This window comes from Musa acuminata, chromosome BXJ1-4, assembly GCF_036884655.1.
Source record: "Musa acuminata AAA Group cultivar baxijiao chromosome BXJ1-4, Cavendish_Baxijiao_AAA, whole genome shotgun sequence".
NCBI lineage: Eukaryota > Viridiplantae > Streptophyta > Magnoliopsida > Zingiberales > Musaceae > Musa > Musa acuminata.
The window spans coordinates 7,925,680-7,948,677 of record NC_088330.1 but is presented as its reverse complement, the minus strand read 5'-3'; the positions used below and the strand labels follow the sequence as shown (position 1 = coordinate 7,948,677).

Below are 22,998 nucleotides of genomic sequence, written 5' to 3'. Positions count from 1 at the left end.
ATAAAAGTCATATTAAATCTATAATCCTTAACTTTTTATTTATAATTTTTATTAAAGATTTTATTTTATTTTTATCTTTTCTCAGATAATTAAGTATATATTCATATACTCTTAAATGTTATTTTCTCATTTTATGATTCATCAAAGTGATACTTCAAATTCTGGACACAGAAGAAATTACTCGAAGAGTTGCATAAGTAAGCATATCGACACAGATTTAATTGTCTTGGTTTTGCTGAAACAATCTTGCTGAGGCGGATGGCTACAACAAGCAACACCGGATGAGACAACAAGAACTAGCACAAGTGCCGTCGTCACCATCGTAATCTCAAGGTTGACAGCCCAAAAGAAACTTATTCCAGGTGGAATGTCATGGTCATATCAGCCTGTAAGAAAATGAACACAGGAAATAAAAAAAAAAAAAAAAAAAAAAGGATATGGAAGCCACTCCACAAGAAAGCCGATTAATTACTGTGAATACACTCCTACATCAACATGCAACAAACAAACAAAATTATCCACCCGGTGAACACGAGTCGTCGAAGGAACCGTGATCTGCTATGCCGAGACAGCAACAAGAATACTTAGATCGCAAGCATAACCACTTATGCAGAAGAATACAAGTCTTTGATCCCCAAATAGCACACACCTTTGATAGCTGACTGATCATTCTTCAATTTTATTAGTAAAGCAAACCAAATCCATCCTTCAGAAACTACTTTTACATTATAACTTCTCACCACCAAAGGAGGAAGAAGGAAACAAACGTATCACCCAGGAAGTAGAAATAGTCCATACATATAGAGGTTGATACAATCACATTCAGGATGGATGCTAGTCTCGTATCCAGCTTAACAACCAAGTAGAAGGATTCGATGAATTTCTTCGATTTGGCGTGTTTTCAATAACACTTCATAGAAAATGTCAGCGAGTAGTGAAACTCAAAACATTTATCTCTGACTCCTAACACAGATGACAGCAATGAAAGAAGTTGGGAAAGAGTACAGTCTGAAAGAACACAAAATTTAAGATGTGATAGATGCATCTCTGAGCAAGCTACATGAACATTCTTATCGTCGGTAAAATCTCCAAACCTATGTAAACTAACTTTTCATATAATTTATGTTTCATCCAGTCTAGACATCCGGATCTAAAAGCAATAGCAGCTCTTTATGAACTAACGAGCGATAAATAAGGACTGTTTGTTTATCAACCAAAAATTGGAAATCATAGTTACATGACATCTGACCCTGCAAGAGTGGGATACTAGCCAGCATGTTTCAGTGACTACTGAGTTTTACTTTTTTGTGAGTATTTTTCATTGGGGCTGAAACAGATGCAACAAGCTGCAAAGAGTAAAAAAGCAATCCTTAGCCGCAACTTTATAAACAACTTCAAAAATTTTGTGCTTGGGAAAGAGACCAATGGTCTGAAATGGTCCCACATTCCAAGAGCTTCCAATTTTGTTGCCCATAGGCTTGCTAGTAGGGGTAAGGGCTTCAGGGCAATTATATAGGTGGGATAACTCCACCGAATTCTGTAGCTTGAGCTTGGTTAATTACCTGAACGAATGAGATTTAGATTTTCTTTTTTTTTTTTAATTGAAAAATTACCTTGACACCACATTCTTTTTCAACTAGGCTTGCATCTCAAGGATTCTTGCAAATGACATCTGTGTATCCATGTTTAAAGCCAAATATAGAGGAATCCAACATTTGATGAGTGAGAACGCATGCAGAGTTAGATGAAGATGTAGACAAATATTATATGATGCAAAGTTTCAACCACAGAGAACACACCCAATACAACAAATTTCCGATGTAATACAAGATCAATGGGAGAAAGAAAAACTGACACATTAATATCAATTGAAGTACAATAGTAGTAAGCTGCAAACGACACTTATCAAGGCATGAAAATACAAAAGAACTGATGACCAATTTTATTTCCTCAAGATGGAGGCAACAACAATGAAATGGCAGAATAGTACAGTGTGAAGCTAACAAAAATAAAGAGTTTAAAAAAGAAACCTAAGAACATGCAGATACATCATATTATTATGTGTGGCTGTACTGCATGATCCATGTGAACACTCTCATGCTAAAAGATAATTTGGAAGAAGTTAAAATTTTTGGTTTTGAAATGAGATCAGGGAAAAGCTAGAAGATGAAAGAAAGAGAGTTACATAGAAGAGAGTGTTCTACTAAATCCTGAGTAAAATCTGAAATTTCAAAAAGGCAGAAATTACCCTGGCAGAATCAGTTATTTATGCCCTTTGATCAACCAATCTTGCATATCCTCCTAATGCCAGAAGATATGCAGCAATTCTTCAGATACTCAGCAGCCCATCACAGCACAGTTATACACAAAGCTTCCACAGTGCTTGCTGGCAATCATATTCCACTCTGGAGGCCCATCTCTCGGTGTCCATGAATTGAGTTCAATCATCCCACCCCCAAGAACTCGTGGTCCACCAATTACTATGAGCCGTTCACCACAAGCCCGAAATGCTAGGCCCCAACCATTTACTGAATCTGGCCTCTCGGGCAATCTTCCCAAAGTGATCCAAGAGTTACTCTGCTTGTCATACTTCCTAACCTCCTTTTCCGCATAGTCAGCTGCATATAGCTCATTATTAACTACCGCAACAAGTGGAGGTGCACCACTCGGGCCATTGAGCCCCAGGGACATACTTGGAATAACCCTCCAAGTACCTTTCTTCATATCATATTCTTCCCCACATGTCAGCAAGTCTGTAGGGCTAGACATTCCTCCGATGACATAGAACTTGTTGTCCATGAAGACACCTGAGCACATCTTCCTTGGTTGATTCATGCTAGGAAGAGACACCCAATTCTGTGTTTCAGAATTGTAAAGCTCTGCAGAACTCAATATAGTACCTCGAGCATCTATGCCACCAGCTACAATAGCTCTCTCTCCAAAGCTGGCAGATCCAAATAAGCACCTAGGGGAGTTCATTTCAACACCTTGGGACCAAGAATTTGTTAAAATACTATACCTCAGTATTATATGGGAAATACGAGATGTATAGTCCCTTCCGAAAACAAGGAGCTCGGTGCCCACAGCCAATGATTCCTTATCCGAGCGCATGAAGAAATCATTCGGGGGCATTCTTGGAAGGTTGATCCAGCGACCACAATACGGATCGTATGCTTCCCACTCATTTATGTTGCAGGAGAAGTAAATCCAGTGCTCGATAATCCCATCATGCCGCCGCAGCTTGTAGAGGTCACCAGATCGTATCAGGGAATTAAAAGCCCGGTTGAGGGATGCAAGGGTGCCATAGTCGGATCGAGAGCATTGAACCAGACACTTGATAGACATGTCACGGCCAATTTGGCCGATAAGAGAGTTTGTATCAGAAAAATGGTTATCGTCATCGCTTGGACAACAGGATTCATCAAGAGATGAGGGAGGCTCTTGGAGCTCCGTGGACTTGGACCTCTTCACTTTAGCAGTTTCTTCTAGCTCTAAAGGTTCTACAGATGGGGCGCGCTTGGTGGTCGTGATCTCAAGGAGATGGTAGGTCATGTAAACCCACTTGGATTCTTGTTCGCGGGAGCTTGACAATGCTCTCGTGATCAAACACGACTTCCTATCTAACATACCCTTGAGCCACGCCAAATCCAGCCCCTTACTTCGATTGAGTTGCAGCCATCTATTTCCTTCTAAAAGCTGCGAGCAAGTAATTTGCTGGAGAGGTAAATGAAAGAACAAAAAGATCAGCAAAATGACATCATGCACAAAGACACAAATCTTGATATGACTATAGAGAAGAGGGAAGAAAAAAAGGGAACTTTGTTGATGAAAACAAATCATGCTGGCTATTTTGCCGATCAAATTTAATCATCAGAAACACAGAAACTGTCCTCGAAAACAAAGAAGAAAAATCAGAAAACCAGAAATCCCAAAGAAGAAGATCGAATCTTGAGGAACCCGTGGATCAGGACACAATCGCCGAACCGCCGCACAAGAAAAATGCAATCTTTCATCAAATTCGATCGATCTAACGAAGCTTATCAAGGAACAACAACGGTTGCACACCAAGAAAGGGAAATTGAAGAGTCAAACCCTAGCACGGACGATACCGGGCACAGATCCCCCAATTTCCATAAAAGAACACCAAAGTTTCCATTTTTCCTCTTCCCTTATCCCAGCCATGGAAAGATCTGCCACAAAAATTCCGCAACAAGACCTCGAAGAAGATTACCATATCCGGCCCCAAAATCCCTTTTCTCCGCTAGTATTAGCGAGCGGGGTGCAGGAAGCAACACGGAGAGACGAAAAGGAGAGATTTTGGACTTACATGTGCATTAGCAGCGAGGAGGAGGAGAAGATGAAGCTCGTATTGAGAACCCAAAGGAAGGAGAGAAAAAAAAAAAAAAAGGATCGAAACCGATGCCGACGTTGCTCTCCCTCCCTCTCTCTCCCTCTCTCCTTACTTTCTTTCGCGCTCCTCCTCCTCCTCCTCGTAGTTATCTTCGTCTTCTTCTTCTTCGATTCGTCCTTGCAATCGTGGGGTGCTCAAAGTTCATAGCGCTCCGTGTGCTTCGGGCTTTGCGAGCAGCTCATTCTTTTCCCTTCCTTTTTTTGGCCCCCCCAACCCTCACCCGCACCGCCCCTTTTATTGTCTCCCACGCCCTTCTTTCTTTCACCTCTCTCTCTCTCTCTCTCTCTCTATTTATTTATTTCTTAAAAAATATTCACAGTGCAAAAAACCATTTCTAATTAACCAAAATTTTCAATTTTAATATCTTTTCTCACCCTTTATTTGATTAAAATTCACCAAATTATTTATTCTTAACAAAGAAAAATCTGGCGTTTGACCGTTGACTTTTTCCTCGACATAAATATTAAATGATAATATTATTATTATTTTTCGCTGGAAACACATTTTAAATCTTGTAATGTATGAAGAAGAGGGATTCAAAAAAGAAATAAAAATTGCTTTCTTTCTTTTATTTAAAAGACAGAATATTTTCTCACTTCTTTCTCGTCTTCCTCTCGTGCATCGAGCAATGGAGAGAAACCGATCGTGTCTTCAAACCCAGCATTTTCCCTCCAGATTGAGGACCAGCGATAGCAATGTCCTTATCCTTTCCGGCTGACAGTATAAGTTCATCCGATCGCAATGATCACGGAGGACCCAAAACTTGGACGATAAGGTGATGACCAAACTTTCATGATGCTGAATTATTGATCGAATTACAGGTGGAATCCAATTTCGTGTTCAACTAGTTGTGTTGCCAGGAGAACTCGGTTCTTGCGACCATTTGCATGAGTTGACGTTGGACTTTGAGATGTCTTTGGGATGGATCCTTTCAACCTAACTTTTTGTAGGTATGATGCGATCTGAAAGAGTAGAAGAACTCTTCGTCTGACCCATCGACACACGAGTCAATGTTTTTGATGAGCATGAAAGTAAAAGATGTCTAAATTGCATGTGTTGGGAGTGTTTCTACTCCAATATTTTGTGTCATACAAACATGATTAATCTGACGATGGAATGATTCACCAAATGTGCAAAGAACACAAACGACGTTGGTGCTGACTGCAAGCGTCAGTCAGGTTCAAAGCAGAGAAAACTACAAGGCATGCAACAAGCAAGCAAGCAAGCAGATAAGGATGACCGAGTTCCGTCTGCTGCTGGATTTGTTGGACCGAGAGGATGATGGAAGGAGAAGTGCAGTTCGTTCCATGTTTCTTCCTCACGAATCGCAAGCTGGGGTTGGTCAAATCCAGAGAAGATGAAAAGGAGAGAGAAAGAGAGAAGGCCGCAAACACGTTCATGTGGCTAATGCATATCCACACAGTGATTCAAGGCAAACTTGTGCAGCTCAGCAACTGCTTCAGAGCACTACAAAGACAGGCACGAATTTGGAGAGAGAAGCCGAAGAGGGACACCATGACAGCAACATATGGCCAATGCATGTGGTTCCAATATCACCTCTTTCCATGAGACTCGTGTACCTCAGAAAAGTCCCACTAATGGAGCATCTAAAGCCCTAAGAATTCTCCTTTCGGGAAAGACAGTACTGCAATGCAATGATCCTGGACTGGTTGGAACCCGTCGTCATCAGTTCGATTCCCTTCACCCATCAAAAGTCGGCATTACGCGTCCGCAGGAATCGAGTTCTCCAACAACACGATGCAGGATTCCCATGCATTACTCCATCTGTTCTTCATTAGCTTATCATGCAGAACTATGACCAGTACTCCATGATCGATCGACCGCTTCGCTTTCCAGTTCTTGGCAAGCACAAGATAGACTGATGCCTGCAACGCTTGGCATCATAAGATCCTTCCTTCATCTTCTTCTCGATGACTGTTCCTTCCTTCACCTCCATCCCACATAAAAGACAACTAATAAAGAAGAAGCACCGATGAGCTTGCGGAGGGAGGGCATGACAACTGCTAAGCAGAAGAAGAATGTTCTTCCCGGTGGGTGCATGCAGGCTGTGGCCAATACGTTGCCGAAACCTCGTTTTCCGAGAACAAGCAGACCTATTACGATATCAAAGGTTTTGCTTCGGGAGAGAGGCATTTTTGGGCGCATAACGACGACTTGTCGCCGCACGCCAGCGAGTGGGAAGGCTGCTGCGAAATGTTACGGACACAGAAAGCAATTCCTCTCTTATCCGTCGTTCTGTTTTCTGTTTCTTGTTTCGGTTACTTACCACTCTTTTGCCCTCGATTGTTTGGCTTGTTTTCTGCAACAAGCAAGCAACCAACCGCAGTGTTGCGCCAACAAGAACACGAGAATATGTAATGTAATGGCAAAGATAGTTATTCTCTCTTTAAAATGAGATAATATTACGTACTGTGTTTAAATAAAAATATATATAAAGATAAATATTATAATAAAAATTATCTATTTGAAGTGTTTGAATGAATCAAATAAAAATCATGACGATGACAATAATAAGAGAGAATAGAGAAAAAGAATATGATGATAAAAGAAAGGATGATAAAGACGACAACAAAAAATCATAAGTTTGATATACTATCATTTTCATTTAGGAGTAGATTTATTTATAAGCTCATAAATTTCATTCTCCCTTAAAACAATTTCAATTTTTGCTTGACCGCTTAAGATATAAATTGATATTAGGATTTTAATTAGTCGCTAAAAGAAATTTAATGCCACCGATAAATACGGATATCAACATCGCAAAGTGACATGACTCAGTGCCTAACTCAATCACATCCTTCTCTCGCATCTTAAGTCATGTTTTGAGTGACTGATTGATTGATTGATCGTTGGGGGGAAGAAAGAAAAGCTTGTGATTAGCAAAAGAAAGTATCTTTCTTTGTAATCAACTGTTAGAGATAACACATTTTATGTTATCTTACTCTCTTAGGTTTGGTGTTTGGTTACATCACAAGTTAATGGCACAGCATGGGCTCGTGAGAGAGAGACTTTGACTTGAGGATGCCTACAATTTACTTTGTCTTTTCATGCGCTTGAAGATTCCCAATACGACCCAAAAGAAAAGAGTGACATCAAAGGATAATGATGCAAAGAAAATTCATATAGCTTGAAAATTCCAATAAAATACCTTTGGCTAGTATTGCTTTCTTTTCTTGTAGAAATGTATATCATGCTTGTGGCTAACATTCTTTATTTTATATAGTAATGGATGGATTTTGACCGTTGACTTATGGAAGTATCTCAACATAAATATAATTTCTTTGGTAATGTGGTTTAAGAGATGCTATTAAGGTCCTGATTATGAATTTTGTCACTCAACAACATAAATGAGATAAAAATTTATATGTCTCTCTTTAGAAAAACTTAAAAGAGATAAAGATTATTGTTCGGGTGCATACTATATAATAATTCCATTCCGAGATGTGTCGTAGAAAATGAAAAGAGAAGAAATAAGTACTCCAAGAAATCCTTATTAATTTATTGCTTGAGATCCTATTTCTATTTTCCACCCATACTCTTAAAGTAGAGATGCTATATTTATATTTTCATTATTATTATCAATAGGAGTGTAATAAAAAGTAGATAAATTTAAAATAAAAATATGCTAATGTACTCAACAAAATGATAAGATTTCCTATATACATAGTAATTTTGACATATATAAGTAACTATAACGTCTAACCAAAGAAAAACATACATACATACATAATATGTCTAAAATTTATACATACAAAATGCTCATTTCTCTACTTGATCACTTGAGTGGAGTTATATTATCACTTGTAAATAAAGTCTATAATGAGTAATCACTTAGTAACTATAAGTTTTTTGTATGATTTATTTAGTAAATATAATCCGACGATATATTATATACATAATAAAAAGGTAAAATTTTATATTAAAATAATTTAAAATATTTATATGTATGTGTAGAAAATAAAGTAAATTTATGAATATTAAATATTATTATAACTCAACAAACATTATAAACATGAGAGAGACTGAAAAAATAATAAATAAAATAAGATTTTTTTAAAAAATTCTCAAATATATAAAATATAAACTCATCTCCCCAAAGCAAAAGTTTCCGCATCAATTCAGTAAACAGCAATATAGGGATGATGTGAGAGGCGTGTGGTAAGAGAAGAAGACCATCAATCAACACCACCAAGTCGAGAACATAAGGCCAAAAGGAGAGATCAAATCAACATGGAGACGCCAATGTCGCATCCTTTCCCGTTCAATCTTCGCGGCTAATCCGTCCACACCTTTCGCCAATTAAGGCACACCCGCCGATGACAAGACACTCCAATCGTGTCGGCAACAGAACCCATTCCACCCGGACCTCGGTCGACGGGCCGACGTCGCCACCGATAACACGTGCGGTGATAGCGACCACCTTCCCAAGGAAGAAGAGGTAATGCGACCAGTCTATCGGAGCCAATTAATGTTCGGTCCGAGGATGCTGACGATGTCAAGGAGGATAACCTGTGTCATCTGCATGCTTGTCTGTGGCCACATGCGTCGGACGGAAGGGTTGATGGCGAGACGGTGCATTGCATTTGTCCTGCCTTCGGTAGGCCATATATAAATATCTTTTTTTATATATGCTTTAAACTTTATAAATAGAGTAATAATGAAACATATGATATTTTTAGCAACATAACATATGCATTAGATACTAATTCAACCTATCTTACGAAAAATTAAAATGAAAATATATAAGATCATCATGCATATCGATACGTGAAGCCAATTAGTTCCATCCTTCACATTAATTAGCATGGATGACTAATATGTCTCCAATTTTAACGTGCATGGATAATACATGGCTTTTGGTGAGCTCAAAATGAGGCCCAAAACCTGGCCCAGGCCCACGCTCTTCTCCTCGGATGGGCTGGATGTGGCTTCCCCAAGACCTCGCGCTGGGCCCCGCCAGCGTGATCCAACCAAGCTCGGAGTTGGGCGGCATACGACACCCCCGCTTGTGCCCGAACAGTGACTGGCCAACATGTAGTTTAGCGGCCGACTAGCGGAGAGAAGACGTCACCATCCCTTCCTCTCCTTCTTCGTTCCTCCAGAAACAGAAGCTAGTCTGCAGCCTCGGTGATCGCCGGAGGAGGATGAAGAAGAAGACGCGGGGTTTGTTCTCACTGGACCAAAAACCACACAGCCTTTGTTGTCGAACGTTCAGCGACAAGAGACAAGTGCAGGCAATCACGTGAACGATAAGCGCGCGCATCAGATTTCTTAGACTTTCTCTCTGTCACATCACATGCTCGCATAGTTATGTGGATGCATCCAAACTCCACTCTGAAGCCATCTTCCAAATCCGAACGCCTCACCATGGAAGCTTTCTCGATCCGTCAGACGTCTCTTCTGTGGAGTGTTGCAGTCTATATGTGTCTTTTGCTACCTGCTACCTGCTACCTGCTACAGTACAGTAGCTCTCGCTTCGGAAGACCAACTCCATGCTTGTGGCCTTTGGATTCATTTGCTCTTCACCTTCTCATCATATCCTCTCTCAATACGGCTGGCTCTGATACCCTCACATCGATCCAACGCGAAAGAGAAGAATTTAGGGTTTCAGGAGCCAGCACATGAGTCCATCCATAGTCCCTGCCACACTGACCGGATGGCATCAACTGGCTCACCATCTCATTGCAGCTACGATGCTGCTGCTGCACTTTACTGCAGACATCACAGGTGTTATGCTTGTGTGCCATGATGCCTTCCTCAAGATTACAACATCTTTCTTGCCCACACACCTCGAAAGCTCATCATCGCTAGCAACTGGAAAGTGATGAAGTATTAGTTTGAGTAGTAAAGCTTGAGATGGATCTGCAAAGTCCAAGCATGGAGCATATTCTTGCTTTCTCTTTGTTCTATATTAATCCAAATACAGATGTGTGTTAGATCATCACGAATGGAAAGTGAGATTGCTCGATGTTCGTAAGATCCAAGAATGGAGCATATTATTTATCCAACTCAATGTGAGATGGGTCTTCTTTTTACAAACCATGTAAAGGTAAGGATCCTTTATAATATGTTGAATCATAATTCAAGCACCTCTACTTTAACCCAAGATATCAAGATAAACAGGTCACAAGGTCCCTACCATGTGTATGTGTATGCATAATATATGCAACATTTAATATGCAAAGCATGCATTTGAGAGTGCCGAAAGGGTGCAAAAGAAAGGGGTAGAAAGCTGTAGGGAATTTGATATTACTAGCCCTAAAATCTGTGGCAGAACCACTCACATTGGGAGACTACATATATATACATGTCATGAGTAATAAAACTTCCATCTTAAACTTATTTGAGTTCATATTAATTAGTATATGTGATACGTAAACACATGAGCATTGGAAAGTAGGTAACTTAAGATATTTCAATCATTGTTTGACAAAATTCCTTGGGGAAAATGATCCAGAAGATGCATGATTGCCACAAGATATTATATGTCATAGCACAAAGGTTGGTGAATGATGGATACAGTGGCAAAACATGGAAATTGGTACTTGAGATTGTCACTTCATCATTTGTTGTGCTAGGGAGGTGGGTCAAAGGCCAAGAAAAGAGTCAAACACAGCACACTTAGATGGTCTAGTGTATATAACCTAGGAGCTAATTGTTTTTGGGAACCCTTCATGACCTTGGCAATACCTTGTTAAGGGTTCCTTGTTGGTGGCTCCACACTTGGATCAAGTGGATATGCATGGTGTAATATTTAGTCTCATTCAAATCCATGAAGCTAACAAAGAGAGAGAATTCACTTATAGAGGTGAAAACAAATTTGGACAGCTTATGTTGATAAACTTTGAAGAACATTTGACATAAACATGTCATTTATTTACTGCTTAACTGAAAAATATGATGGAACATTAAATTGTACATGATAATGACATTCTTATGAGAACTTCATGTACCACTGATTCCAATTCACTTAGCATCTGATCTCTAAAACATGCATCTTTAGAAATCTCACTTGAGTAGCTACAATAGCTATCATTGTACTAAGAACAAAAATTAAAACACTAATATTAGAGAGATGGAAAAAGAGATTGTTTTAATGAGCATTAGGTGCTAATCTTCAATCTAGCTTCCACAAACAATATTAATAATATTAATGGTCCAATTATAATAGCCTTTAAATAGAGTATGAATATGCCTAGAGACTCACATTTGACTTTCAAGTGTCTTTGGTTTTAATTAATGAAGCACTTGATCATGCAACCTTTGCCCCCCACAAAGCCTAATCATCTACCAGAATGCATCTTTAGACCTTTAGGATCATTTACTTATTTATTCTTCACTAAATTGTTCTAGGAATAAAAAATAATTAACTCTGAGCACTCAATGTTTTACAGTGGATTATCTTTCAACTAGGTGTTGGTATCAGGATTCCTATTAAAATTCAGAGTCATGTTCTTGCTTAAGTCAACAACAAGTAGCTCTATTTTGTCATTAGTGTTTTATTAAAGATGATGATGATATCAATCCCCATACTCCAAAGGGTTCAGTCATTTATTCAAATCTGAGTTCATCAGAAATGTAGACAATGGAGGTGAAAATAATGGTTGCTACATCCTTGTTTGATGACATGCAAAATGATAGGCTATGGCTCCAATTTTCTACCTCATATCATGCCCACACCATAATACCATCACTAGTAAAAACTAAAATGAATACTAATTATGTTTAAGCTCATCCTAAAAAATTTATTTTATTTTTGTTCTTTTGAAACTAGTCATAGGCTTACCTAATGTCTCAGTAAAATGTTTTAACAATACAATTAAGAAAAAAAAACATATAAAATTTATGCCTAAGTTACCTTTTATTCCCAAAAATCAAATTTTAAATTAATTTCAAATAACACTTAAGAATTATAATTAACATCCTATTATATCTTGAATTAAAATTGCTCCCAAAATTAATATTTATCATGATAGATTTTTAGTTTAATGATCTAAATCAATAGGAGGGTCCCTAAGTTCCAAAGAAGTTTATACTTAATATCCTTTTTATCAATATGACCCTAATTAATGATGTATAGAAAGTCAACAACATATAATATCAGGAGACCCCTGATTAATGTTCAAAAATTAAAATTTATACATGCAACATTAACATATATAGGAGCACTAAATTAGTATGAATTAATGATAGAAAGCTAATAAATGATCCAAGGGAAATCAAACAGTACTAGTGACAGTGGGTCCCTAATTAATGCACAAAAGAATGAATCATATATACTGTAGATTATAAATACGGATATTTAATAGTCTTCAATTAGTGTTCATTAATAATATAAATCCTGATAAATGAACCAATGGAAATTAAGTGACATTAAGAACAGGGGACCAGAACTATACTGGACTTCTAACCCAGGACAAATGCTGCTCCCTACTAGGACGGGGTCCACGGTTACTACCCCATCCTTGCCGTTCAAAGTCGGAGATGTCGTAAATCTGACGGCTGAGATTATCTAGCGGAGATGGGCCCCGGATATCTATCGAGGTCGTCGCTCGGAGGGTTGAAAACGTACCGTTTCTTTACGCCGATGTCACGAGTAAGACCTAAGATCCAACGGACACCAACGCACACGTTCGCTCGGGTGTCATAAGGATGTGGGACCCGCGTAGCAGGATTAGTGGGTAAGCATGTTGGTACACGCCATGAGGCGCCGTGTTTGGACAATTTCTTATTCTGTGTGAACTGTTTCCGTGCATGCCCGTTTTCGTAATTGTAAGTTCGACCTGATCCAATCAGTGAGCATTTGACGGTCCAGATTCGAGGGCCCACCCTTTCCCTCGTGAGCATTAGCGGCCCAGATTTATAGTTGGAACTTCGCTACTGCAGCAATAAAACACCTGTTTCGAAGCTTGTGACACTCACCAGAGGTGACGGGATCTCACTGGAGCTCTATATCTCTCTCTTTGTTGGCTCTCATCTCAAGCAAAGCACACACATACACACTCTCTTCTTCCAAGTTCTAATGGCGGAGATCCTGGGCTTCGCAGCGTCGATCCGAGCTCTCACCGCATAAGGCTTGGCGCGGCAGCAGATCTGAAGAGAAGTGGTGAAGTGGGAACGGCGATGGCGGACGCTGGGGACGGGAAGACGGCGGCGGCGGCGGCGGGGGACGGGGGCGAGAAGAAGAGGCAGGAGCAGAGCGCGGCATTCCACGAGCTGTTCTCCTTCGCGGACCGGTGGGACTGCCTGCTGATGGCGGCGGGGAGCGTGGGGGCGGTGGTGCATGGCTCCGCCATGCCCGTCTTCTTCCTCCTCTTCGGCGACCTCGTCAATGGCTTCGGCAAGAACCAAACCCACCTCTCCGTCATGACCCATGAGGTGTCCAAGGTACGCTTACCGTGTCACCTCCCTTCCCCATTTGAGAAGATCTCACCTGTTCGTTTGTGGTTCTCTAATGCTCTTCTTCATCTTTCTTTTCAGTACGCCCTCTATTTCGTCTACCTCGGGTTGGTGGTTTGCTTGTCCTCTTACGCAGGTGAGTCAGTATTCTTGGTCTTCTTTTCACATAGATGTTGCTTCTTTTTGAACTAACGGAACCTCCCGGTGAGCTTACCCATCTTCTCCGAGCTGGAGATGGAGCCGTCAATGGCGGTCTCCGTCGGATCCGGACACCCTCGGTGTGCTTTCCTCCTGACCCCTCCGTGCCCCGATCGCAGAGATCGGTTGCTGGATGTACACCGGAGAGCGGCAGGCGAGCGCGCTCCGGCGGCGGTACCTGGAGGCAGTGCTGCGGCAGGACGTTGGCTTCTTCGACACCGACGCGAGAACCGGCGACATCGTCTTCAGTGTCTCCACCGACACCCTCCTCGTCCAAGACGCCATTAGCGAGAAGGTAGCCCCGCCACCCCGTCTCTCCTTATGCCATCATGACCTTTTGCTTCAATGTGAGCAGGTCGGTAACTTCATTCACTACCTGTCGACGTTCTTGGCCGGGCTGGTGGTCGGATTCATCTCGGCGTGGAGACTAGCCCTCCTCAGCGTGGCCGTCATCCCCGGAATCGCGTTCGCCGGAGGTCTCTATGCCTACACTCTCACCGGCCTCACCTCGAAGAGCCGCGAGTCCTACGCCAACGCCGGCATCGTCGCCGAACAGGTGAAAATTTCGAGCGCCGCCATGATCCAGGTCCTTGTGGTCAATATGCTTTAGGTGTTTGCGTACGGCGCGGTGTTTTAGTTGGTGGGTGCGGGGGCAGGGGGTTCGCTGTTGTGGCTATTCCTGCTATAAGGCCTTTCTTGGTGCCATGTGCTTTTGATGGAGACCTTGTGCCTGGCCAGGCACTAAGAAGGAGTGTTGAGGAGGAAGAGACGGATGAATTTAAGATCATAATGCGTGGGGTTTAGTTAACACGTAGAGATCTACTCTAGTGTGACCGCTATTCATCTTGTTCCGTTGTCCTGATCTATCCATGGTCCCCTTTGATTTCTTTCCATGTCAAATACAGTAGATGATCATCAAATACATATGACATGATGATCATCCACTGTATTTGACCTGATTTTTTGTGGGCCTTTCAGTGAGTTCCATGATGAGCACGGTGCTGTCTACGTCTTTCAATTAAGTGGGATCAGGTTAGCTGGAACTTCTACTGGATTACCCTGATAAGGATTGTGTCTACATCAGTCTTAACATGCATGGTCTCTTGTATGTTTAGCTGATGGCTTCGTTTTACATGGACCGGAACGTAATTCAAAAGAAAGAATGAAGAATACAAACTGGCTTGCTATCAGTAGAAATAGAGTCATTTGAGCATGTTTGCAGAAACTATTTCAACTGATTGTTTGAGGAAAAAAGATCACAAAAAAGAATGAAAACCTAGTAAAATGAAGTAAGAGCTCCATAATTTATAAGAATATTTTCTCTGCTATAATCTTACATTGTATTTGTTCTGCATATGATGTCAAGACATTGAAGTCACTTATGGTTTACAAATCTTTTTGCTTTGTACCTAACATGAATTACTTATTGGATGGGATCAACTACTGAAAACTAAATGTGTATCTATCTCTTTGTTTTCAGAAAGAAAATCTTTATAGCTTGTCTGTGCATCCATAAATGGTAGAATCTATATACACTCAACAACCATTTTATTGACTTCTAACTAGCTAACTCAATGGATAGGCTTTAACATTTTTATATATATTGGGGTTGCTTAATCCACTAACTGAATTGCAAGGAAGATCTGGGAATCAGTGGTACGTAGTAATCTTGAGTGCATTAATCTTGACATTGATTACAATCTTTAATTTTCCTCTTGTTTCCTGCAATAGCAGTTTAGAACTTCAGATTCGATTGGATGTATATATGATAGATCTCCTCCTCTGAACCCTCATAGACTATTGCACAAGTTCGGACCGTATATTCTTTTGTTGGAGAAAACAAAGCACTCAATTCCTACTCTGAAGCAATTCAAAACACATTGAAGCTCGGATACAAAGCGGGGATGGCAAAAGGTCTCGGTATTGGCTGCACATATGGGATTGCTTGCATGTCATGGGCTTTGGTATTTTGGTATGCTGGTGTTTTTATTAGGAACGGACAAACTGATGGCGGGAAGGCCTTCACAGCCATATTTTCTGCTATTGTCGGTGGCATGTAAGTTTCTAAACTATGCTTACGATTACTACTAAACTCATTTGTTTTGCAATTGTATGGTTGACAATATAGAAGTATGCATTAGTAACTTGGAGATTGGAGAAGACCTTAGGATCTTCTCCCTTGCTAGATTCATATTTGTATGTATTTCTTGGATTGCATCTTCAGCAAAGATTTAACTCACAAAGTTGCATCTCTGGGATCTTTATACGATGTGTTGTATAACGCCAATGCTAATCTGTATGTGAGAATGATTTCTGGACACTGGTTGATTCATGGGCTGTCACAATTTTTAGTGTTTTGCACACCATTAGATCTTGATGGAGCTATGCCGGTAAATTATTTGTCTTCATTAGACTGAAAATCTTTTGGTAATAATTGCATATGCTTGCAACTGCAGGAGCCTAGGTCAGTCATTCTCAAACCTTGGGGCCTTCAGCAAAGGAAAGGCTGCTGGATACAAGCTATTGGAGATTATCCGGCAAAAACCCTCTATAATTCAGGACCAGTCAGATGGGAAGTGTTTGGAAGAGGTCCACGGAAACATAGAATTCAAAGACGTAACCTTTAGCTACCCGTCACGACCTGATGTCATTATCTTCCGAGATTTCTCTCTTTTCTTTCCAGCAGGGAAGACAGTTGCTGTCGTGGGAGGTAGTGGATCTGGAAAAAGCACAGTTGTGGCTTTGATAGAAAGATTTTATGATCCTAACCAAGGTAATTTTTCACAAGTTTTTAATTTGACATGCAAACATATGGTGGTTTTGTCTAATTTTCCCTTGCAATGATACTTTTCTTATTATTGCTGCTAAAGGGCTGGTTCTGCTCGATAATGTGGATATAAAGACTTTACAACTAAAATGGCTAAGAGAACAAATTGGTTTGGTGAATCAAGAACCAGCACTTTTTGCTACCACCATACTTGAGAACATACTCTACGGAAAACCTGATGCAACAATTGGTGAAGTTGAAGCTGCTGCCTCTGCTGCTAATGCTCATAGCTTCATATCACAACTTCCAAGTGCTTACAACACTCAGGTTAGTGCCACTGTTTCTAGTTAATGAGTTTAAAGCTTGGAGTTGAAACCCATGCTTTCTAATATTTGTCAATGAATTATTTATAGTTTTTCTTCTACAGAAATTTTATTCATCACAGGTTTGGGAACCTAGAGTTTTTTCTACTCTATATGCTCTAGTTCATTTATCTCCTGCTCTTAAAACCCTTTCGTGCAAGTAGCAGAGAACATGTCGAGCTAGGATCCTGATTGTTTTCTTGATGAAGTTCTTTTCTTTTAAGTAATTTCATTCACCTTTAAAACCTTGATGATGCTTTTAAATCTAGTATGATTCAATATTGACCACATTAAATCCACATTTCGAGGAACTTTGAAAGTGTTTATGTTATTTTTTATTTAATTGTCAACTCAGTTTGAAGATTTTGAAATGCAGTCCAAAAGATGGTATTTCAATGTACAGAAAGCAGCAGATGAAAATGTCATTTTTTGTAGAAAGTTTCTCTTCTTCTACTGCTTAATGTTTGCAAGTTGAAGAGAGATTGTTTAATTATATCGTGCTTACCAATTACAGGTAGGAGAACGGGGAGTTCAGCTATCTGGTGGACAGAAACAGCGTATTGCCATTGCCCGAGCCATGCTTAAGAATCCCAAGATCCTTCTCCTTGATGAAGCTACCAGTGCCCTGGATGCAGGATCCGAGAGCATTGTCCAGGAAGCTCTAGATCGTCTGATGGTTGGAAGAACCACTGTTGTTGTTGCACACCGACTGTCGACTATAAGAAATGTCGACATGATTGCTGTCATTCAGCAGGGGCAAGTTGTTGAAACTGGAGCACATGAGGATCTCCTGGCGAAAGGGAGCTCCGGAGCCTATGCATCTCTGATACGGTTCCAAGAGATGGCGAGGAACAGAGACTTCGGCGGTCCATCCACTCGCAGATCCCGGTCTTCACGCCTGAGCCATTCACTTTCCACAAAATCTTTGTCTCTTCGATCTGGCAGTTTAAGGAACTTGAGCTATCAGTACAGCACTGGAGCAGATGGTCGTATCGAGATGGTGTCCAATGCTGATAACGTTCGCAAGTATCCAGCACCTCGTGGCTATTTCTTCAAGCTTCTGAAGCTAAACGCACCAGAGTGGCCTTATACCATCATGGGTGCCATAGGATCAGTTCTATCTGGGTTCATAGGTCCAACATTTGCAATTGTCATGAGCAACATGATTGAAGTTTTCTATTACAGAGACCCAAATGCTATGGAGAGGAAGACAAGGGAGTATGTCTTCATATATATCGGTACAGGGCTCTATGCAGTTGTTGCTTATTTGGTCCAGCATTACTTCTTTAGCATCATGGGGGAAAACCTTACAACCAGGGTGAGAAGGATGATGCTTGCCGGTATGACAGAACTCTTCCAGTGCTATTTCTTCTTTCTTTTAGGCTGCATATTCCAATCAATGAATCCCAAAAAAATGCTTCTGCAGCTATCTTACGGAACGAAGTTGGCTGGTTTGATGAGGAAGAGAACAATTCAAGCCTTGTGGCCGCTCGTTTAGCCAATGATGCAGCTGATGTGAAATCTGCAATTGCCGAGAGGATATCTGTAATCCTGCAGAACATGACTTCACTTCTTACTTCCTTCATAGTTGGCTTTGTAGTCGAATGGCGTGTTGCTCTTCTCATTCTCGCCACCTTCCCTCTTCTGGTGCTTGCCAACTTCGCCCAGGTAAATTCTTCTGATCTGAAAGCTATATATGCATTTTGCATTGGGTGATCGAGCCAGATGTTCTTGGGGCTTAGTTGCCGGCTGATGCCACAGGTCCTTGCACCATATCTAGATTGATATAAACCCAGATATCTTTTGACCCTCGTAGCCAGTAGGAAGACCACAAGGTAACGGATAGAGTGAGCCTTGTGGTGGTGGACAGTAGTAGCCAAAGAGATAGTGACTGCCATAAAATACTGTGTCACACATGTGCTTTCCTGGCTAATACAGTAGGCTCCTCCTATCAGTCCTGCAAGATACTGTTGTTCCCTGTGATCTGATAATTATATTGAGAATGCATAGGAAGGTCCCCAGAATTCATTTAGGCTATTTTTTAGTTGCAACACATGGAGTTCTCGAGGCTGTGTGTGGCCCGACTGTCTCTGTGCAGCTCGAGTAACTTTGCTGGCGCTCTGCATCAGGGCTCTGCCATCTTTTAATTGTTTTGTCTGGGCGTGGTAAAAAGTCGAGAGAAAGAGGCAGTGGGAAGAAGTTAATCCATGTGAGCAGGTTGGCCTTGGTTGCAGTAAGTACTTGCAGAGATTCTCGTGCTCGTGATGCGTTCTGGGTTTGCCTTTTGAGCTCTTCTCTCTCTTCCCCTCGGATTCGTCCTTCTTTGTTTTGTACTCTTACTTGGTTTGAACTTTAATATTGTTCATCCTCGTTTGAACTTGAATTCCGATTATGGAGTGCTGTTGCAGCATCTCACTGTTGTTTCTTGCCAATGTCATCATCAGCAACTGTCGCTGAAGGGCTTCGCCGGGGACACAGCCAAGGCCCACGCCAAGACCAGCATGATAGCGGGGGAGGGCGTGAGCAACATCCGCACGGTAGCGGCCTTCAATGCGCAGACCAAGATCCTGTCCCTCTTCTGCAACGAACTCCGTATTCCCCAACGCCGCAGCTTCCGGCGGAGCCAGACGTCGGGCATCCTTTACGGCCTCTCCCAGCTGTCCCTCTATGCCTCTGAGGCCCTCATCCTCTGGTACGGTGCTCATCTCGTAAGCTCTGGCGCCTCCACCTTCTCCAAGGTCATCAAGGTGTTCGTGGTCCTCGTCGTCACTGCCAACTCCGTCGCCGAGACGGTCAGCCTCGCCCCTGAAATCGTCCGGGGAGGAGAGTCCATCCGCTCCGTTTTCGCCATCCTCAACCGGGGCACACGGGTCGAACCTGATGACCCAGAGGCCGAGCACGTTGACTCCGTTCGTGGGGAGATCGAGCTGAGGCACGTCGACTTCGCCTACCCATCCCGGCCTGATGTCCCCATCTTCAAGGACTTCAACCTTCGTATCCGTGCCGGCCAAAGCCACGCTCTCGTCGGCGCCAGTGGTTCCGGGAAGAGCACCGTCATTGCACTGATCGAGCGGTTCTACGACCCCACAGCGGGGAAGGTCTTGATCGACGGCAAGGACATCAAGCGGCTCAACCTGAAGTCTTTGAGGCTCAAGATCGGGCTGGTGCAGCAGGAGCCGGTGCTCTTCGCCGCGAGCATCATGGAGAACATTGCCTACGGCAAGGACGGCGCGACGGAGGAGGACGTAATCGAGGCAGCACGCGCCGCCAATGTGCACGGCTTCGTGAGCGCGCTACCGGACCGCTACAAGACAGCGGTGGGCGAGAGGGGGGTGCAGCTATCGGGAGGGCAGAAGCAGCGGATCGCCATCGCCAGGGCGGTACTGAAGGATCCAGCGGTGCTGCTGCTGGATGAGGCGACGAGCGCGCTGGATGCGGAGTCGGAGTGCGTGCTGCAGGAGGCACTGGAGCGGCTCATGAAGGGCCGGACCACCGTGCTGGTGGCGCACCGCCTCTCCACCATCCGAGGGGTGGACTCCATCGGGGTGGTCCAGGAAGGCCGCATCGTGGAGCAAGGGAGCCACTCCGAGCTCGTCGCCCGGCCCGACGGAGCCTACTCGCGGTTGCTGCAACTGCAACACTACCATGTTTGACAATAGAACGGCGCCATCGACATGAACAGACTTTGAGATCGGTGGATTCAGATGCAACGAGGTTAATTACTGCTATCTAATCTCACTGGTGCCGCATCTCGACGTTACATATCAAATGGGGGTGTTGGAGGAGAGGGGAAGTGTATTGGGTCATGTTGTGGTGGTAATATTTGTATGGACCAAAGTGATCTTTTCGACTTTGAAGCCGTAGAGATTTTAGCTTGTATCAAGCTTGATGGTATTCTCAGGCCTCGTAGGGCCACCTTGGCCCCACCGTTGGGGCCACCATCGTGACCACTGATAGAACAGGTACGTCGGACGGGCGGGTCCCAAGTGTTGTGTTCTTGCTTGCTTGCATTTACAGTGGTAAGAGACTTTTTCGTCAAGGTAAATAAAGAAGAAAAAGATAATATTAAATAATAGAAATGAAAAGAATATAACAAGAAAAATAAATTATTATGTATTGTAGATTTGCCAGTACATAAGTTTGTATTAAATAATATACAGTGTACATTACAAGACAGGTTTTTCCTTTTTTGCCTAATCCCGTGACCATAGTAACTTGATTAGAATTTTCAAAGCAATATAATCTACAGATTTCCTCCAATATATTACTTTAAAATGTTATGAAAATATAAGTATTTCTCACTTAATAATACAATATTATCTCTATTAATTAGTTTTTCATTACTTAGCAATGTGATATTTGAAAAAAATGACTAGTTTAAATTTTTTATTGATAGTGTGTATATATTTATATATACAAATATATATTATAAAATAAAATAATTAAATATTGTTTAATTAATATGTAATATAAAATATTTATCTAAATTATTTTATAATAGATTATATTTTTTTATTAATAATAAAATATATAATATTCATCTAAATTATTTCATAAAATAGGAGATACGTTAAGATTATGATCCGTATTATTTGATAGAATTATGATAATATACATCATAATTTTTATGATTTAGAATTATGATAATATATTAACAAAATATTAAGAGAATTATGATAATCTTATCATGATTTATTATTCTCAATAATATTCTTCCTAATATGCATCCACAAGATGATGCTCTCATCGGAGACACCAATCTCAAATCGAAGGAGAAGGAATTACTAGTAAGACAAATGCTTGATAAAAACATCTCCAAGTTGATCATAAGATAAGACATGAGAGATAAATAGTTTATCATTTTGAAATTTGTCATGAACAATGTGAAAATCAATGCTTCATTTGAGAGTGAAATATAGAATTAGCATGTTGCTTCGATGTTGTGACAATATATAGATAGACGATCAAAGAATATGACAAATAGTTCATATAGTAATGATTAAATCCAATAAAATCTAGTAGTTGTATAAACAACCACTCGATATTTAGTCTCTATAGAAGATCTTATAATAGAGCATTGATTCTTGAACTCCAGGAGATTGGATTGTAACCAAGAAGTACGACATAAGCACTAATAGATATCCTATCATTCATATTATCTATCAAATCAACATTTAAAAATATATAAAGTAATAGATGAGAGTCCTTTCAAAGAAATAAGCTATGATCAATGGTGCCCATTAAGTATCATAGTAGGTGCTTAATAATTGTCCAATGGTTGAAAGTAGACTTGTGTATAAATTAAGAAAACTTATTTACTGTATATGTATGTTTGGATGAGTGAATGCCAAATATTATGGACTACCAATAACTTTATGATACTCAATAGCAATATTAAGATTATTATTATCAGATAATGTAAGAGGAACACGCTTGTAACGATTGATGTAGTAACAATATTGGCCTCAAGCATTTTGGTGCAACTAAGAAGATCATGAATATAATTCTATTGAGAAAGAAATAAACTATTTATCTTGTGGATAACTTGAATACCATGAAAATAGTTGAGGGGCCTAACATCTTTGATAGAAAACTGGTTTCCAAGCTACTAAATAAACTGATTAATTATTGACTTATTACTAGGAATGATTAGGCCATCCATATAAACTAGTAAAAATATAATAATACCCTCAAGAGAATAAATAAATAATAAATTATCATATTGAGAATTATGAAATCTAATTAAGTCTAGATGTATTCGAAATTTATGATACCATGAGGGGCTTGCTTGAGACTATAAAGAGCCTTATGTAACTTACAGATATGTTAAGAAAAATTAT

At 40.9% G+C, this 22,998-nt stretch overlaps 2 protein-coding genes across 5 annotated transcripts; one reads left to right on the top strand and one right to left on the bottom strand.

Moving 5' to 3' along the window:
* Positions 1-1,919: 1,919 nt before the first annotated feature.
* Positions 1,920-4,630, bottom strand: LOC135582889 (F-box/kelch-repeat protein SKIP11-like). Of its 4 annotated transcripts, none has more exons than XM_065163313.1 (2): positions 4,328-4,630; positions 1,920-3,714 (listed from the first exon to the last, which is right to left on the bottom strand). In XM_065163313.1, the coding sequence occupies exon 2, from the start codon at positions 3,625-3,627 to the stop codon at positions 2,338-2,340; it is 1,290 nt and encodes a 429-aa protein (XP_065019385.1). In that variant the 5' UTR covers positions 3,628-3,714; positions 4,328-4,630; the 3' UTR covers positions 1,920-2,337. The 4 variants fall into 4 exon arrangements, with proteins under 4 accessions (XP_065019385.1, XP_065019394.1, XP_018680679.1 ...); XM_065163322.1 differs by having other exon boundaries at positions 1,920-3,696; XM_018825134.2 differs by having other exon boundaries at positions 4,464-4,630.
* Positions 4,631-13,416: 8,786 nt separating this feature from the next.
* On the top strand, positions 13,417-21,035 carry LOC135645174 (ABC transporter B family member 19-like). Its single transcript, XM_065163305.1, has 10 exons — positions 13,417-13,819; positions 13,913-13,967; positions 14,149-14,324; positions 14,385-14,585; positions 15,826-16,085; positions 16,486-16,802; positions 16,900-17,123; positions 17,673-18,498; positions 18,585-18,826; positions 19,603-21,035. The coding sequence occupies exons 1-10, from the start codon at positions 13,556-13,558 to the stop codon at positions 20,809-20,811; spliced, it is 3,774 nt and encodes a 1,257-aa protein (XP_065019377.1). The 5' UTR covers positions 13,417-13,555; the 3' UTR covers positions 20,812-21,035.
* The last annotated feature ends 1,963 nt before the right edge of the window (positions 21,036-22,998 follow it).